Source organism: Arabidopsis thaliana, chromosome 5, assembly GCF_000001735.4.
Source record: "Arabidopsis thaliana chromosome 5, partial sequence".
Lineage (NCBI taxonomy): Eukaryota > Viridiplantae > Streptophyta > Magnoliopsida > Brassicales > Brassicaceae > Arabidopsis > Arabidopsis thaliana.
The window spans coordinates 16,926,406-16,943,953 of NC_003076.8; the positions used below are offsets into that span (position 1 = coordinate 16,926,406).

The 17,548-nt window shown below is 36.8% G+C and overlaps 6 protein-coding genes across 7 annotated transcripts; 2 read left to right on the forward strand and 4 right to left on the reverse strand.

Moving 5' to 3' along the window:
- The first annotated feature begins 202 nt into the window (after positions 1 to 202).
- On the forward strand, positions 203 to 1,175 carry AT5G42330 (uncharacterized protein). Its single transcript, NM_123598.5, has 2 exons — positions 203 to 369; positions 451 to 1,175. The coding sequence occupies exons 1-2, from the start codon at positions 267 to 269 to the stop codon at positions 963 to 965; spliced, it is 618 nt and encodes a 205-aa protein (NP_199048.2). The 5' UTR covers positions 203 to 266; the 3' UTR covers positions 966 to 1,175.
- Positions 1,176 to 1,487: 312 nt separating this feature from the next.
- PUB15 (Plant U-Box 15) lies at positions 1,488 to 4,127 on the reverse strand. Its single transcript, NM_123599.3, has 4 exons — positions 3,567 to 4,127; positions 3,368 to 3,484; positions 2,802 to 3,227; positions 1,488 to 2,724 (listed from the first exon to the last, which is right to left on the reverse strand). Exons 1-4 carry the CDS (start codon positions 3,960 to 3,962, stop codon positions 1,681 to 1,683), a joined length of 1,983 nt encoding a protein of 660 aa, NP_199049.2. The 5' UTR covers positions 3,963 to 4,127; the 3' UTR covers positions 1,488 to 1,680.
- A 998-nt stretch (positions 4,128 to 5,125) lies between these two features.
- Positions 5,126 to 7,626, forward strand: AT5G42350 (Galactose oxidase/kelch repeat superfamily protein). The gene is made up of 2 exons (NM_123600.3): positions 5,126 to 5,314; positions 5,665 to 7,626. Exon 2 carries the CDS (start codon positions 5,701 to 5,703, stop codon positions 7,390 to 7,392), a length of 1,692 nt encoding a protein of 563 aa, NP_199050.1. The 5' UTR covers positions 5,126 to 5,314; positions 5,665 to 5,700; the 3' UTR covers positions 7,393 to 7,626.
- A 1,968-nt stretch (positions 7,627 to 9,594) lies between these two features.
- Positions 9,595 to 12,120, reverse strand: AT5G42360 (Galactose oxidase/kelch repeat superfamily protein). Its single transcript, NM_123601.4, has 2 exons — positions 11,933 to 12,120; positions 9,595 to 11,667 (listed from the first exon to the last, which is right to left on the reverse strand). The coding sequence occupies exon 2, from the start codon at positions 11,589 to 11,591 to the stop codon at positions 9,900 to 9,902; it is 1,692 nt and encodes a 563-aa protein (NP_199051.1). The 5' UTR covers positions 11,592 to 11,667; positions 11,933 to 12,120; the 3' UTR covers positions 9,595 to 9,899.
- Positions 12,121 to 12,575: 455 nt separating this feature from the next.
- AT5G42370 (Calcineurin-like metallo-phosphoesterase superfamily protein) lies at positions 12,576 to 15,349 on the reverse strand. 2 transcript variants are annotated; one of them, NM_001203520.1, is made up of 7 exons: positions 14,942 to 15,329; positions 14,355 to 14,765; positions 14,120 to 14,260; positions 13,901 to 14,008; positions 13,509 to 13,814; positions 13,094 to 13,289; positions 12,576 to 13,006 (listed from the first exon to the last, which is right to left on the reverse strand). In NM_001203520.1, the coding sequence occupies exons 1-7, from the start codon at positions 15,056 to 15,058 to the stop codon at positions 12,924 to 12,926; spliced, it is 1,362 nt and encodes a 453-aa protein (NP_001190449.1). In that variant the 5' UTR covers positions 15,059 to 15,329; the 3' UTR covers positions 12,576 to 12,923. The 2 variants fall into 2 exon arrangements, with proteins under 2 accessions (NP_001190449.1, NP_199052.1); NM_123602.4 differs by having other exon boundaries at positions 12,713 to 13,006; positions 13,094 to 13,348; positions 13,586 to 13,814; positions 14,942 to 15,349.
- Positions 15,350 to 16,041: 692 nt separating this feature from the next.
- CML37 (calmodulin like 37) lies at positions 16,042 to 17,415 on the reverse strand. The gene has a single exon (NM_123603.3). The coding sequence runs from the start codon at positions 16,908 to 16,910 to the stop codon at positions 16,353 to 16,355; it is 558 nt and encodes a 185-aa protein (NP_199053.1). The 5' UTR covers positions 16,911 to 17,415; the 3' UTR covers positions 16,042 to 16,352.
- Between the last annotated feature and the right edge of the window lie 133 nt (positions 17,416 to 17,548).

The window sequence follows — 17,548 nt, forward strand, 5'->3', positions numbered from 1 at the left end:
TAACCTGTAAAGTCCACGAGTAAAGTAGCTAACCTCGTAGACTTGTCCGAAACAAGGTAATGTTTTTTTCTCAATAATCAAAAACGGTTTTAATTTGGAAATAAATCATTTCCATCTGAAATCTCAAGCAATCTTGACCGTCGGATCAAATTAATACAACCGTTAGACCTTAGAGGCGCTCCTTCTCTCATAAAGCTGTCAAACAAATCTTCTTTCTCTTTCTCTATTTTCAGAAATTCGAAATCTCTTGAAGAAGCTTTTTGGCTATGTCGAAGATGAGATCTTACCTGAAACCACCGCTTCCCAAATCTCCGATCCGTCTCCGTTCACGTCAAGTCCTTCACTCTTCTCTCCAAACCCCATCGCCAGGTAATTTCAAATTTCTCGATCAATTCGATTCAGTTTCGATTTCTTCTCTCGTTTTCTTTGCTTGATTCCCGTCAAATTTAGGTTTTCTAAAGCCGGGACGAAGATTGAGTGACGTAGATCTAAACCCTAAACCCCAAATCAAATACTCATCAATCTCTAGCGAGATACATGCTTTAGCAAAGATGGTGAAAGACGAGTTTGCTGAAGAAGAGGATCGCAAAAAGTCTTCGAATTTGGAGAGTTTGGCAAAGAATTCAGTTCCGTTATTCGAGAGAGGGAGGTTTTACGAGGAGTATTCGGCTAAACGGAACGAGAGATTGAGGAGGAAGAAAGGAGAAGAAGCTGTAGAAGGAGGAGTTGTGAAAGGAACTCCTTATAATCTCGGAGTTAATCATGAACCGATGACGAATAAGAGACGAGGAACGGCGAAGAAGGAGAGCATCAAGAAGACGGTGGTGTCTATGGTTGAGAGTAGTAGTATACCGAGGTATTCTCTGAGGAGTATGGCTAAGGAGAATAGGAAGCCACCGCTTCCGCTTAATGTCGCTGTAAGTGCGATGAAGAGTGTTACTACACGAAAGGGTAGGAGAATCTGAAACTGAGGTGTGTTTTTGTATGAAACCGAAAACTAGAGATTTGGTTTCTTGAAATTTATTTTGGTATTGTTTTTGCTTGTGGATTTCGATTAAATCCATGGATGTTTTGTTTTCTTGATTGCTTTTACATTGAGATAAGCTTTATCTACAGAATGTTTTGTTCATCAAATGCAGTTTTGGTGTTTCTTTAGTAGCTTGAGTTAGTTAGATGAGTAGATTGAAAAGCCTCTTGCTTTGAAAACGAATTCGGTTTTTAGAAATGGAACAGAAAATCCTAGAGATTTACGTCAATGAAGTTGGTTTCAACAGAGGAGAGATTAAGCCTCTTGCTTTGTACAGCCTGCAACACAAGTAGTGGCTTGCTTGCTTTCTTTCGACTAACAGGAAGCGAGCCTTTAGGCGTACACAAGAAGCGCACACTCCCATTTAGCGCTCTCGTTTAAACGTTATGAATTCGACTGTGATGCCTTTCAGGCTTAGAAAGGTTTATCTGGTGGATCCGTGTGGTGTTTCCACCTTTTTATACAACAATCAACTTTGAGGAATTATCAACGTGAGAGTTAGAAATTACAGAGAGGAAAATCAAATAGTATATGACTAAATGGAAGAGGATATACAAATATACAACAGACACTGGTTTGATACAGAATGAAAAAAAATAAAAAAATTATGAAACCTATAATTACAGTAGAAGATGAAAATGTTTAGAACAAGTCTAAATTTGTTCAGATTTGCTTATGAGTTGTATAAGAGCATTTGCTTTTCTCTGAGCTCTGTTTGTTCCAGAGGTGGTTATTTCTACCAGATATTCATAAACTCCGAATTGAAGCGCTGCGAGGATAAAAGACGAGTTGTTAGAGCCTAGTTCAAGCAGCACCGAGGTCGCACACTCTTTGTTTTTCGGGGTGCCTTGTCTGATGAATTCCACAAGTGTTTCAATGAAGGAGAGTTGTCCAATGGCTTGACGTCCTTCAGGGTGTGATGCAAGCAGCAACAGAATCGAAAGCGCTTCATCGATCATCCCTAAGTTTTTATCTTTAAGAAGGTTAAGCAAAGGTTGAACAATACCAGCATCGATAGCTCTTCCTTTATTAGCTGAGTTAAGAGACAAGTTAAAGAGTGCAGTGAGAGCATCTTTCTTCCCTCTTAATGTCCCATGTTGTAGTAAATCGACTAAAGGCGGTATCCCATTCGATAATCCGATAGTTACTTTGTTCTCATCGAGCATCGATAAACTAAACAAAGCTGCAGCAGAGTTCTCTCTTGCCTCTCTGTTTCCATTTTCAAGGATTTCAATAATGTTTGGAATAGCTCCTTCATTTGAAATGAGTTTCTTGTTGACCTCGTCGATAGATAGATTCAACAATGTCGTTACCGCGTTTTCTTGGATTCCTGAATCAGGGTAAGAAAGGAGTTGAACTAACAAAGGAATCGCTCCTGCATTCGCTATTAAAACGCGGTTCTCGGGATTTTCTCTGGCTAGCAAACGCATCTGCTTCACTGATCTTCGTTGTTCTTCCAGTTGGCTTGACGATAACGCTTCCACCAGCAAAGAGACCTCATCTTTCTGCTCATTTTGTGAGTCAGGACTTACTTCTTTCTCTGGAATCTTGAAATTGTTCTTCTCACACCACTGCATAATCAAGTTCTTTAAAGCGAAGTTAGGTGCAAGAGAGAGATGATCTAACTCCTGTCTTGTTTTAGGACAAGTCTTATGTCCTGCGTCAAACCATTTCTGTATACTCTCCTTCTCATATGTCTATAAAACAAACATATTATTATGTTAGTTTCAAGTACGTACCAAGGAAGTTTGAACCAAACCATAAGTTCAATTACCTGTCCAGTGGCGATGATAACCGGGTCAAGCATTATTTCGAGTGTTATAGGACACAAAAACTCATGAGGTAATATTAGAGACGTTGACTTGGTGATTGCTTTATTGATGACGGGTTGGTAGAGAATGTCGGTAGCTTCAAGACCTTGAAGCTTCTTGAACTTGTTAAGAAGCTCAATGATATGTTGTTTAGTCTCTATGTTCAAACCTCCTTTGTCTTGGATTAAGCTTTGTATGGCTATAGTTTCTGTCTTTAAATCATCAATTGTTTGTAGCTCAAGCTTTTTCGCTAGCCTCTCTATTATCGCGCTATCTGCGTTTCGAGGATCGGTTTTTGAGAATACCACCATCATGTCTACTGCTAGCTCTATGTCTTGTGTATCTGTTCTTCTTTTTGCTTTTTTCAGTTGTTTACACAATGAATCAATCTACCACAAAAATAAAATGGCTCATTACAGAAACTACACAGTGTAGATAAAGAAAGAAAAAAAAACTTTTAGGTTAAATATCCGAAAAGTTTTGGGCCGAGACCCGTACATCGCACCCGGAAAGGGAACACATAATTTACCTCGTCTTTCGCATCACCAGAAATCATTAATTCATCAAAAGGAGCTTTAACAAGAACACGATTCAACTTTTCGTAAATCGAATGAAATCTCGTCATCATTGTTTCGCCATCCAATGCCTATAATCAAAATAACCGTAACACAATTAAAGGTTACGTAGGAGACAATCAATCAAAAAATTGTCACCAAAATGAGTTTTACCATATAGATTTTACTGCCATTGCTGCAAGTTTCTAATAATTTCTTGGCAGCAAGAAACACTTTCCTCAAACGATTTAAAAAATGCTTGCAACTTGGTGATTCAAAACCTCGAATCTCATCCAAAAATGGAATAAGAATCTTCAATCGTCTAACGAGATTAAAACATTCTTTTTGTTGTGTTCTTCGATAACCGTTAATCTGATCCAAAAACTCGACAATCGATACGATATCGCTCACCAATCCTTCACAATCATCATCATCTTCTTTCACTTCTTCCTCATGAATCTCCACCGCATCCACAACCTCATCGTGAATCGGTTCTTCTGCGGTAACTTCTTCATCACGGTTCTCTGCATCTCCTGTGGCTTCTTCATCTGTATCCATCACATCGACCATTAGAGACTCTCTATCGCGTTTGAATTGATTCCAAAGATGTTGAAGGAAAAAGCAAACGTTAAGGAAATTGTAAGATTAATTTTCTCTTGTTTCATTTTTAGAGACAAAAGAAAAAAAAGATTTGTTTTTCTTCTCACCCAACTTTTTTTGAAATGTGATTCTCACAAATCAGATTTTTGCGGGACAGGACATATATCCTAAAAGAGTGCTTCTCCTATGGATATCAAAAAAAAAAAATCAATAAATAAAAATTCATTTTCATCATCTTCCTCAAATTCGACCACCCTCTTATGATTTTACTATTTTTTTTGTTTTTGTATAAACTAACCAAATTTTGGTCAGAATGTTTTTTGTTCTGTTATATAACATGGATTTACTAATAGTTAGTGTAGAATTTTGAGAAATAATAGATATTGAAATAGTGCGGAAGCTTAATAAATAATAAAGCAATAAGGAGACAGACAAAAGATTGAGGTATTGGTTGGTTCAATTTCAATCCAACCACTCGTTCAATGGCTTTTTAATTAGTTGTAATCATACTAAATGGTTTTCTTAAAGTTAATACATGCTATATTTAATTGACCAATAAGACATTTTAATTATTATTTTTTGTCAATTTTTGTTAAGAATAGTAAAATTAATCTTTTTAGATATAGACATATAAATTATTGTTTTAATTTAGTGAATAAAAACTAGTACAAATATCAAAACTGCTTCTGCCCAATTCTTCTCCGAAATTCTTAGTAGCCTAAATGAGAACATCCATTTGAAAGATGAAATTTCTCAGTCCAAGATTTTCAAAATAGTAGGATTGTTCTGTCCAAGATTACTAGTAGGATTTCTCTGTCAAAAATTTCACAATTAGTAGGATTTATCTCAGTCCAAGATTTTCATAACTAAATATATTGTAAAATTTTCATATTTCAACTATATGTCAATAGCTGATTTACAATATTTATTTTATTGTGTTTATTAATATATCAATTTATTAAGTATTAATTTCTAAATATTTGCTGTATTACTAAATTTCAAGCCCAAATTATTTTTTATCTTATACTATTTTTGTGATATGCTAATTACAAATTACTTAGCAAAATTACATCTTAGCACCTCTTTATTTTTCTTCTTCTTTTATTTGCGAGAAAGACAACAATTCAGTCTCTCCTGTCTCCTACATGACTTAAAAATTAAAATAAAACGAAAAGGGAAAGCGAAATTGTTCCTTCCTTTTTAGCCTTTTAGGTCTTCGAATTCTCAATTTTCTTCGGTGATTTCTAAAATCTGCTTTGGATTTGGAGAAACAACTCTGTCTATGTATGAATCTCGTTTCGAATCTCCGGAGTTTGCTCAATGTAAGTGAGTTCTTCGATTTGGTTACTTTCAGAAGCGAAATTTCAAAAACTACTTGTAGTTTGGTGCTACGATTCAGATTTGTAGTTTCTGGAGCTGGTAATGAACAGGTTACTTTGTCGGAATATTGGAGTTAGAGTTTGCTTTTACATGTTTAATCTCTCATTAACTGGTTTATAGAATAAGTGGATCTCGCTATAATGTGGATGATCTCACACAAATGCTTTTTGATCATCAGCTTCAGTTATTTACATTTTGGACAAATTTATTGTTTTTGTTGTGTCCACTTGCTCTTTTCTTGGTGCTATCAAATTTGATTTCTGTGAATCGTAATTGTGATCTGCATTTGCAGGTTGCTTCTCTTGGCGTGAAGTTTGTTAGATGACGGATGATGATTTCTGAGAAACCATTGGGAGTGGAGGAGTCTATACGGCAGGATCTGGAGGTTTTAACCGTGTCAAGGAGGCTTGTGAAAAGTGTTAGCCAGAAGTTGAAGAAAAAGATTCATAAAACTGAGGTGGTGGAAGATGAAGAGATTGCAAGGGGAGCGGTGAATTGTTTAAGTATCAGTGTTGGTTGCAGAGTTGCTGATACGGGTGAGGATTTTGAGGATTCAAGTAATAAGAGATGGTCTAGTGCTAGTGAGGAGGGTAAGGGATTGATGACAATTTGTGGAACTGAAGAAACTAGGTTAGATTGTTTTTCTTATGGGGTTAGAGAGAGGTTCTGGAAGAAGAATAATAGAAAATATCTAGCAGACTCGGGCCAGGATTACCGCAAGCACGTTTATCTTCCCGATGATATTCTGGAAATGTGTTTGATGAGGCTTCCTTTGACCAGCTTATTGAATGCACACCTTGTTTGCAAGAAATGGCAATCCATGGCCAACACTCAGCGGTTTCTCCAGATGAGACGAGAAGGCTCCTTTCAAACACCGTGGTTGTTTCTGTTTGCTGCTCTTAAAGATGGATGCTCCTCTGGTGATATTCACGGGTATGATGTTTCTCAGGACAAATGGCATAGGATTGAAACTGATCTACTTAAAGGCCGGTTTATGTACTCTGTGACGAGCATCCATGAGGAGATTTATATAGTTGGAGGTCGTTCTATGGACAGAAACTCTTTCAAGTCCCACAGAGGGATCTTGGTATTCAGCCCTTCGATCAAAGCATGGCGTAAAATTGCGTCTATGAGACATGCTAGATCACTTCCCATTGTTGGTGCCACTGAAGTTACTTCAGAGTTTTCGACCATGCAGACCAAACAGAATCGCCAAGATAGACGCTTTCACCTGTCAAGAGTTGGCGGAGAGTCAGACGTTTATGAAGACCCTCACAGGCTATCGGTAAGACGACAGAACAGAAACTCGGCTGATCAAAATGGAACCAAATCCCACAGATTAATAAGACAAAAGCTTGATCGGCTTAACCGAAACAGCTCCAAGAGATTTGTGCTCATTGCCATAGGAGGCACTGGCTTATTCGATGAGCCACTGGATTCAGGTGAAATATACGACTCAGCAACAAACACATGGTCAGAAATGCAGAGACTCCCGATGGGTTTTGGGGTTGTAAGTTGTGGGATTATATGCAATGGAATCTTCTATGCTTATTCTGAGAATGATAAGCTATCAGGGTATGACATTGAGAGAGGCTTCTGGATTACAATCCAAACATCTCCAATCCCTCCTCGGGTTCATGAGTTCTACCCTAAACTTGTCTCCTGCAACCATCGGTTGTTCATGCTCTCTGTTTCATGGTGCGATGAAGGAGATGGGCAAATTGGGAGGAGAAACAAGGCAGTGAGAAAGCTGTGGGAGTTGGATCTTGTGTACCTCACATGGACCGAGGTTTCAGTACACCCGGACGCACCAATGGATTGGAACGCCACATATGTCTCAGACCAGAACATACTAATGGGAATTGAGATGTTCAAGATCTTTGGGCAGGTATTAAGTTTCTTCACTGTCTGCGATGTATTAACTGAAGAAGCCTCTTGGAGACATGTTTCGAGGAACCAAAGGAGTCAAAAACTTAATCTATCTTGTACGAACAAGACCATTGCATTGCTTCATCTCTGATCTTCTTCATTCTTTTTGTTAACTTTCAGGACTCGTCGAAATTGATTGATTCATGTATTGAAAAGAAATGCAATGTGCTAGTTCCTAGATTGATTTGAAATGTAATATTTATATTTTAATATTTTCGGGATGTTTAGCAATGTGTTCAGATCACTATCGAAACAAGGAAAAAAAGTAATTCGTAATTACATTTGGATTTGAAAACTTTATAGGGAAGACGATATTTGTTTGGTTCATTTTTGTGTCCGTTCATATCTCTTGACAGGGTACAAATGTTTATTAAAAGTTATCATTTGAAAATGAAAATATTAATAAAAACATAAATATAAATCTACAGCTTAGAATTCATATTTTTTTTTTGTCAAACATACTAATATCTACCAATCAATCTTTCATTTTTAAAAGTCACACCCAAAGTTCTACAATCACAACAAAAACATCTGAAGCCTAATATCTACAGCTTAAAATTACCGCTGTAACCAATCATGCCCTAAGGCGCTGATGTAGTCTTTTTACTCAATTACTTGTCGAACCTCAAGGAACAATAAACCAACACTAGGAATGCACACATTCACTTAATCTAAGGCAAATAGATGATTTTGGTTTTCTAAACTTGACTAACAATGCAATTCAAACTAAACAATGCAAAACAAAGCAAAAAAATCAATATGCAAAAGACTTAACAAGATTCAAAATCAAACAAGCGAGAAATAAGCAAAGCGGTTCACGTCTATGGATAGAAAGCGAGTCTTCCATTTTAGATTATTGATTCGGGTGATTACTAATCAATTCAAGATGTTCTATCATTCTAACAAAGCTAATCCTTTAGTCTAAGAACACTAATGTAAAGTAGTCCACTTCCGTGGTACCAATCCTACACTAATCATGCGGTTAACAAAGATTTCCATCCGTAATCACTAGACTAATATACATTAATTCCAAGCCTAACTAACCATCTAGTACCCTAATCATCAATTTCCGTTGGCTAGGAATGCTAAGTCCTCACTAAGTTCTTTCATGGATTGCATCGAACACCTTCCAAACATGAAACTTCCTATGATCTAGATTCTAGACTAGCTTCATCAAAACTAATTTAGCACTAAAACAGTTAGAGAGTAAGGATCAATTAAGATTAAGCCCTAAACATCTTGATCATGAATCAATCATGCATGAAAGACTACTCACTAATCATTGTGAAAATACAAACGAAGTTGAGATTGCATAAAATACTTAAGATTCATACAAAAAATCTCAAAGAAAAAAAAAATTAATATTCAAAACAAGCATCCGCTCCTTTAAAAATAGGTCAACATTGTACTTATAGATAAATGGTGCGGATCAGGCCAATCCGAGACATACCGGGTCAATCCCGCTTTTTGCTTGAGAAAATGCTTGCAATCGACCTTCTAATCAACCACATGGTGGATCACGGTTATGTCCGAGAGTGTGTTCTCGTCAAATCGACCAGTCACTCGACCATCAGGTCGATGAGGCTGTAACTTTTTATCTGCTACTATGTTTGACCTGAAATCAATACCGTTGGAAAGCTAATTTAAATTTCTATGACTTTGATGAAGGACTCCAAAGCTAAATCACAAGGGAATGTCTTCATATGACGTGATTTTCAAGTACTTCATATTGATCATGGATTATCATATCTCTTGTTCTTTCCTCCATATTTCTTTGGTCATTGTTTGTTCTTTTAAGCACCAAATCTCCGATGCTAGCTCTCTTCTTCATAGTTCTTACTCCAACACCTAAATGGATGAACTCATTGCAAATGCAACCTTAAACAAGTCTAAATGCTATGTTAATGCATCAAAATAAATGAAAAAGGGGGATAATATCAATGCAAATACAACCTTAAACAAGTCTAAATGTTACTACTCCATCTGTTCCTTAACAATTGATTTTTTAGAAAAAAATACACGTATTAAGATAAGCTTTGGAATGAAATTTTTAATGTTATACATAAATCGTGACAATTACTTTTGAAGAAAAAAAGAAAAGAAAAAAAGATATAACAGTAAATTAAGAGCTAATTCTGCGTAGGAAATAAAAAACAAATCAATTTTTTTAGAACAACTTTTTTTTAGAAAATCAATTATTAAAGAAAAGATGGAATATGTTAATGCATCAAAATAAATGAAAACAAAGGCCGGAGAGAAAGAGTTGTGGTATGTTACTTCAAAGTTCAAACTGGGAGAAACAACAAACGAATTAGAGGAGAAAAAAATCACTACTGTCTGTCACATAGTATTAAAAAGATAAAGTAACTAAAGTAAAATAAAAAGTACCAATTACTATTATCTCAAAATATTCACTATTGTTCTATCCCTCGTCGTTAATATTCCTAACTCCTACGGAATCGCAGAACAAAATCTGTAAGAATATAAACATTACATTTCAGATCAATCACAAGGGACTGACACATTGCTTTTCTTCTCAATACATGAATTAATCAATTTTGACGAGTCCTGAAAGTTATAAAAAATGAATGACGAAAATCAGAGATGAAGCAATGCAATGGTCTTGTTCATACAAGATAGATTAAGTTTTTGATTCCTTTGGTTCCTCGAAACATGTCTCCAAGAAGCTTCTTCCGTTAATATATCGCAGACAGTGAAGAAACTTAATACCTGCCCAAATATCTTGAACATCTCAACTCCCATTAGTATGTTCTGGTCTGAGACATATGTGGCGTTCCAATCCATTGGTGCGTCCGGGTGTACTGAAACCTCGGTCCATGTGAGGTACACAAGATCCAACTCCCACAGCTTTCTCACTGCCTTGTTTCTCCTCCCAATTTGCCCATCTCCTTCATCGCACCATGAAACAGAGAGCATGAACAACCGATGGTTGCAGGAGACAAGTTTAGGGTAGAACTCATGAACCCGAGGAGGGATTGGAGATGTTTGGATTGTAATCCAGAAGCCTCTCTCAATGTCATACCCTGATAGCTTATCATTCTCAGAATAAGCATAGAAGATTCCATTGCATATAATCCCACAACTTACAACCCCAAAACCCATCGGGAGTCTCTGCATTTCTGACCATGTGTTTGTTGCTGAGTCGTATATTTCACCTGAATCCAGTGGCTCATCGAATATGCCAGTGCCTCCTATGGCAATGAGCACAAATCTCTTGGAGCTGTTTCGGTTAAGCCGATCAAGCTTTTGTCTTATTAATCTGTGGGATTTGGTTCCATTTTGATCAGCCGAGTTTCTGTTCTGTCGTCTTACCGATAGCCTGTGAGGGTCTTCATAAACGTCTGACTCTCCGCCAACTCTTGACAGGTGAAAGCGTCTATCTTGGCGATTCTGTTTGGTCTGCATGGTCGAAAACTCTGAAGTAACTTCAGTGGCACCAACAATGGGAAGTGATCTAGCATGTCTCATAGACGCGATTTTACGCCATGCTTTGATCGAAGGGCTGAATACCAAGATCCCTCTGTGGGACTTGAAAGAGTTTCTGTCCATAGAACGACCTCCAACTATATAAATCTCCTCATGGATGCTTGTCACGGAGTACATAAACCGGCCTTTAAGTAGATCAGTTTCAATCCTATGCCATTTGTCCTGAGAAACATCATACCCGTGAATATCACCAGAGGAGCATCCATCTTTAAGAGCAGCAAACAGAAACAACCACGGTGTTTGAAAGGAGCCTTCTCGTCTCATCTGGAGAAACCGCTGAGTGTTGGCCATGGATTGCCATTTCTTGCAAACAAGGTGTGCATTCAATAAGCTGGTCAAAGGAAGCCTCATCAAACACATTTCCAGAATATCATCGGGAAGATAAACGTGCTTGCGGTAATCCTGGCCCGAGTCCGCAAGGTATCTTCTATTATTCTTCTTCCAGAACCTCTCTCTAACCCCATAAGAAAAACAATCTAACCTAATTTCTTCAGTTCCACAAATGGTCATCAATCCCTTACCATCCTCACTAGCACTAGACCATCTCTTATTACTTAAATCCTCCTCAAAATCCTCACCCGTATCAGCAACTCTGCAACCAACACTGATGCTTAAACAATTCACCGCTCCCCTTGCAACCTCTTCATCTTCCACCACCTCAGTTTTATGAATTTTTTTCTTCAACTTCTGGCTAACACTTTTCACAAGCCTCCTCGAAACGGTTAAAACCTCCAGATCCTGCCGTATAGATTCTTCTCCCAACGGTTTCTCAGAAATCATCATCCGTCATCTAACAAACTTCACAAGTCAGACACCTTGATCATGCTAAGAAGACCATCATTTTCCACAGATAATCAACCTGCAAATGCAAATCAATCAAAGCTTCTTCAAGTTGTATACAATCTCATGAGGCTTGCGATGATCAAAAAGCATTATAGTGAGATCCGCTTATTCTACCAACCACTCGATTAAAGATTAAACATGTAAAAAGCCTAACTCCAAAATTCCAACGAAGTAACTCAAAGAAGCCTACAAAATTAAGTTTCACAATCAAACTACAAGACGCGTCTGCAATTTCACACAATGGACGAAATTCAACAAATTCGAAGAACAATTTCACTCACATTGAGCATATCACCCAGAAGTTTCGAAAAGAGATTCATCCATCGACAGAGTTGCTTTCCCAAATCCAGAGCATCTTCCCCAGAAATCACCGAAGAAGATGAAATAATTGAGACCTCGGAGACCTAAGATTGACGCATCGATTTCCCACTTTTCCCTTTTTTATTTTATTTTAAATAGATCATACTGCAGAAAGCGGAAGCTAAAAAAATAAATAAAAAACAAAAAAAAAATAAATGGAAATTAAGCTGACTCAATTATGGGTCAATTGCAAGAATATCGCTTTTTCAATAAAATAGTAAAAAATTAACCTCATATTACTAATTAACATCAGATTTGGGAAGTATAGTGGATCCTATCGGTAACATACAGCTGTTCAAATCTTAACTGTTAACGGTGATAAAAACTTTTTCGGAATACTGCAAAGTTGTAAAAAAATAGTTGTACGAGAAAGCTATATAGTAATAAAGCTGAGAGTAAAACTTTTTGTAACGCTTTAAAAAAGCTTTTGTAATTAACAGAAATAAAAGCGGTACAAATTGTAATACTTTGTTTTTGTTCACCAATCAAAGCCAATATACTTTGTTTTTGTTCACCAATCAAAGCTAGTATCCGTTTTGAGATCATTACTGAAATTATAAAAACTTTAATTTGTTTAATTTATTACAAATAGACAGTGAAAACCTTCATATGTAATAAACGATAAACCTTGGTTTACAATAATAAAAGAAAAAAGAAACTGGAAACTATAATGCTATTGCATGTAGTCTAGAATTTAACTTGTGTTCACAAACATTCTCTTTCAAAGAAGTTTAATTAATAACAGCTCAAGCTTAGAATTCCCATCACAAGATCAAAATCCATGTGTTCAACAATTTTTAACATTATAAGCTACATCCGAATTGTAATCCCTGAATAATCCAACTAATACAGATTATAAGTCATAAAGACACTTTTGTTGGACCAAAAAAAGTTGATTAATGTCATCAACAATCAATCGACCTTGCATTTATAAACGCATGCTGTTATGGCCAATACAGCTCCAATGATAAGTCCTAATATCGCCATTGCCAAGACTGTCGAACCCAATCAAACAACGTATATATCAGTACTCCGCAACATTCTTTCATCATGACCAACCACAGTGAGGAAGAATGACATACCAGCAATGGTGAAGTAGATGAGAACTGCCAATCGGTATCTGGTCGTTCCTGGTAATTCAATTTCGAGTGTGCAATATCGTTGAGACTTTCCCTTAGTTGTTGTATCTTTTAAAGAATTCGAGCCTCCTGGTTGGAGTTCAGATAATGAAACATTCGTGCCTAGTACAGTGTCTCCGTTAACATCTCTGATCTCGAGCTTTATGGTAACCGGATTTGCATTCCAATCTATCGATATTGCTCCAAAATTTTGTTGTCCTGCACGTAAGTTTAAGATATTGTAACCAATGTAATCATACAAAAGAGTACATCGCTGCTCTGTTAAATCAACTCACAACAGTTACAGTCTACTATATTCCGTCCTAGGTTAGTGACAGTAGAGCTATAGAGCTAAAGTTGGAACTTAAAGTAGACTCACTGTGTCTTGGCTTGTCAATAAATCTTTCCACAGTTTATCAGAAGAAAACGTAAAAGGAATCAAATTGAGAATAATACCGTATGTGCAAGATTTGAATTTGCAGTTATCATTGATAACTCTCATCGTGCTTGGAGTATACCAAAAAAGAAGCCTAACTATGGAACGCAAGGGACGAGGGACAACTTTCTCAACAGATTGTACTAGACCACTGGAGGTGACATCATATAATGGGTACCCAACAGAACAATCATATCTCGTGATTTCTCCAAAATGTACATCTCCACTGATGAATATAACTCCATCTCTCTGTAATGTCAAAGCAACGAAGAATTATGGGGACGAGGAAAGAAGAAAACTGACAGTTGGAAACATTACTGTCAACAATCCCATACCTTAGTATCTGCTATCAGTTTAAAAAGACGTTTCCTTTCCTTTGGAAAACGACCCCATGATTCCATATAAAAGAGAGGTCCAGTGGTAGCAGAAAGATTTGATATCACCTGGACAAGTTAAGAGACAACAGTTCTAGATGGAATAAGACACTCAGGCTTCATCAAGTTTAAGTCCATGGCCAAACTGGAACAGGACACAAAAGTCTAATTTGCAGATACCTGAACAGAGGATCCTATGATAGTGATTTCGCTTCGGGGACCGCTCAATTCATTTTCGAGCCAGTCCCACTGCGTATCACCCAATATGCTCCCGTCACTTCTTAAAGGGTCTCTATGATATCTAGTATCTAAAACTATAACCTGAAGGAGATACACAACTGTGTTAAATCACATATAAGCTCTTCATTCTAAACTTAACAAAACTACCAAAGAAGACAAGAGTTTCTGTTAATACCTTAACTTTCCGATTAGGCGGACCATAAGTATAAGAAGCATAAACACCAGCTTGCTTTCTCCTAGGACTATCAAGAGGCTCATTCAAGAAATCAAGCATAAGTTTTTGGTTAATGACTTTACGATCAAACTCTTTTCCAGCGTCATTCAATCCGTAATCATGATCATCCCATGTACCAATAACCTTAGCTTTTCTCTGAATACGAGAATATCCAGGATTAGCTTTGGCTTTAGCGTATCTTAGTTTCATTTCTTCCTCTGAAGAAGGTACAAACCTCGGTGAATTCCTCCATGGCCCAAAAGTTCTCTCTTTCCCAATGACTGTAAGTGGTCTTCTTATATCTCCGTAGATGTTATCACCCAACCAAATAAACAGTTGCGGATCAAACTTGTTTATCGCATCCCATATCGGCTAAAATGTAACAAAAATACAATGTTTAACATAGTATGCAACACAAGCTTATATCATCTAAGAGAACATCGGCTAATTAAACAAAAACCATAATCAGCTCACTTAAACACCAGCCAAACAGAGCAGTCTTAAAACACTGAATCCAGAGCCAAGTAGGGGTTGTACGATTGATTTACCTGTGGAGCACTTTGATTAGCGCATGATCCGAAGGCTATACGAGTGATAGGAGTCTCTTCTGCAGCAATCACCACCGTAAGGAGTAAAGAAAGGCACCAGAAAGAGATTTGGTTCATGACGATGTGGTGAATCGAAGAGAAAACCCTAGAAGCAACCGTGGAAAGAGGAATCTTCAAGTTTTCATTAAAAGATCCACAAGTTTTGGCTCGCCGCAGATTCGGTTCCGGCGATTTTCAGTTACCGTTGGGATTTTGATAGACAGAGACTGTAACTTTTTCTACTTTCTTCTCGTGGCTTTGATTTTTAATAGCTTTACTTTTTCTTTTCTTCAGATGAAATTTCTATTGCCTGGTTTTATGAATCTTTTTTCTGGGTTCCAAACAAAAAGTGAATTTGTGAAATATCCGTATTATTTATAATTATGGAATGACCATTGAATTTTTTTGTAGATTTGTTTAACATATGCAATGATTTTTTAAATATGAATATTAATTACTTGAGAAACAAATATCTACTACATATTAAAAATGAATTTGTATTTTCCCCTTTGAATAGAAATCAAATTCACTATATGTGGCAAATAGATTAATTCATTTTGATTTGTATTACATAATTTAAATTGTTTATCTACTACTATGTGATGATAAATCCATTTAATATGTGTTCTTCTATGAAAACTTTATCCGACCAAAAAAATAATTTTATGAAAATTTTATTCCAATTTTCTAGATTGTATAAAATTTCCCCGGAACCATGCAAATTCAGAATTTTTTACACTAGAGACTTCTACGGATGGCAAAATTGTGAAGTGTAATATTGTTTTAGACATTAAGAAACAAGTTTCGAAGCGGATCGTTTTAGTTAAAAGGTTTACAAACAATATTATCTCTTATTGAATAGAAAAAGTGAATTGGTGCAATAATTATGTATCTGTTTGTAACTGTAATTATAGAAACATCCAATAATGTGAATCAATATCATTGTTCTAGCATAATAAAACTGTAGATTTACAAACGTCAAACGATATGAAATGTTTTACCGACCTCTACCAAAAAATGAGTGATGTGAGAATATACGCGCGTTATCGGTTGTTTCTCACTCACCTAGTGACATTGGTCGAGCGGCAAATGGTGGTGATGACTGGCCTCTTTTACGACTCGCAGTTTTAGATTTTAGTCCCCTTAATTGGGTATTCTCAGTTATGGGGAGACATATAAACACATTTTGTATGTTTTGACAAATTCAGAATATCAAAACAAGACACGTTTATTATGAAGTGTGTTAAATAATACAAATAGATTAGATGAGACACAAATATACAAAGGAATAAGAATCTCTCACAAAAATAATAATTGAATGAATAAAATTTTGAGGAGGGAAGGAAGATGTCCCAATCCCATATATATCATCTCAACGCATCATCAAAACAAACTCGTCAAAGCTGAGAACTCCATCGTCATTCTGATCAAACCCACGAATCATAACCTTACAAGCATCAACCGTACACGACTCGCCGAGTCGACTCAACGTCCTCCGTAAACTCGCCGCCGTAATAAACTCTTCCCCCTCCATAACATACATCCCAAACGCTTCTTTCAACTCCTTCCTCCTTTCTTCATCACTACCATCTTCCCCTTCCATAAGCTTCAAAAACTCCTCAAAATCTATAAACCCGTCTCCGTCAACGTCTGATGTCTTCACCACTTCCTCCACCTCACGTGACGATAACGCGCCGCCTAAGAGACTAACGCAGCTTTGTAGCTCTTCACCGGAGATTTTCCCGTCTGAGTTTGCATCCATATAGTCAAAAACGGTTCTTAGCTCGTTAACGTTTAACGAGCTGCTTCCGCTACTATTACTGCTCGTTCTTGATTCGTCTTCAAGGTTTCTTGACGATTCTGATCTCTTCGAGGAAACTTTCTTGTATAGTCGTGACAATGATGATTTTTGGTTCTTAGCGAGAGTCATTTCTTGATTTGAATATGAATCTAGAAGATTTGGGAAATGGATTTCTGATGCAAATTCTTTTCAAGAAGTGGTAGATTATATATAGATGAGTATGTGAATGCGTGTAATGGTGGAGAGATTCTTGATTGTTCGACGGTTAAAACACGGGTTTGAATATTTTGGTGTTATTATTTAAAGCTAGAGGCGGTTGCGCGGCGGTGGCCGGGAAGTTTCCTCCGCAATGAGTGTTTGTGGGGAAAGGTCAAGTTGACCACGACTAGGGGTGTTTTCGTAATAATGTGATGGTAAGTTTTTCTCACGTATTGTGTGAAATGTGATGTCATATCGACGACTAGATTAAGAAAAGTAGCAAACCTTCTCTTTGACTTTGATTGAGTATACGATGTGCGGACACGTGGTTTTGGTCTTTTAAATTGTTAAACTGTCATGAAGTTTCATATAACCGTCCAGATATGCTCCACGAAAGTGGTATGACTTCCTCTGTTCCTAGAAACTTGAATTAAAAATAAAATATTTCATGTGATGAAGTTTCATCTAACTGTTACATTCCCGGTCCTGAATTCCCTTTCCATAAGAAAATATATTTCTATATGGACCAAAAGAGAGTTTTATTTTTATCTTTTTGCATCTCAAATGCC

What these genes read in the sequence shown, in the direction of transcription:
- PUB15 (NM_123599.3), bottom strand. Translation starts at nt 3,962, where the DNA reads ATGGTCGATGTGATGGATACAGATGAAGAAGCCACAGGAGATGCAGAG. An exon ending in ATGGCAGTAAAATCTATATG is followed by an intron (nt 3,485 to 3,566) that starts GTAAAACTCATT and finishes TTTTGATTATAG; the next exon opens with GCATTGGATGGCGAAACAAT. An exon ending in CTGGTGATGCGAAAGACGAG is followed by an intron (nt 3,228 to 3,367) that starts GTAAATTATGTG and finishes TTTTTGTGGTAG; the next exon opens with ATTGATTCATTGTGTAAACA.
- AT5G42350 (NM_123600.3), top strand. Translation starts at nt 5,701, where the DNA reads ATGATGATTTCTGAGAAACCATTGGGAGTGGAGGAGTCTATACGGCAG.
- AT5G42370 (NM_001203520.1), bottom strand. Translation starts at nt 15,058, where the DNA reads ATGAACCAAATCTCTTTCTGGTGCCTTTCTTTACTCCTTACGGTGGTG. An exon ending in CTAATCAAAGTGCTCCACAG is followed by an intron (nt 14,766 to 14,941) that starts GTAAATCAATCG and finishes GTTACATTTTAG; the next exon opens with CCGATATGGGATGCGATAAA. An exon ending in TATTGACAAGCCAAGACACA is followed by an intron (nt 13,290 to 13,508) that starts GTGAGTCTACTT and finishes GTTACCATAAAG; the next exon opens with CTCGAGATCAGAGATGTTAA.
- CML37 (NM_123603.3), bottom strand. Translation starts at nt 16,910, where the DNA reads ATGACTCTCGCTAAGAACCAAAAATCATCATTGTCACGACTATACAAG.
- AT5G42330 (NM_123598.5), top strand. Translation starts at nt 267, where the DNA reads ATGTCGAAGATGAGATCTTACCTGAAACCACCGCTTCCCAAATCTCCG. An exon ending in TCTCCAAACCCCATCGCCAG is followed by an intron (nt 370 to 450) that starts GTAATTTCAAAT and finishes CGTCAAATTTAG; the next exon opens with GTTTTCTAAAGCCGGGACGA.
- AT5G42360 (NM_123601.4), bottom strand. Translation starts at nt 11,591, where the DNA reads ATGATGATTTCTGAGAAACCGTTGGGAGAAGAATCTATACGGCAGGAT.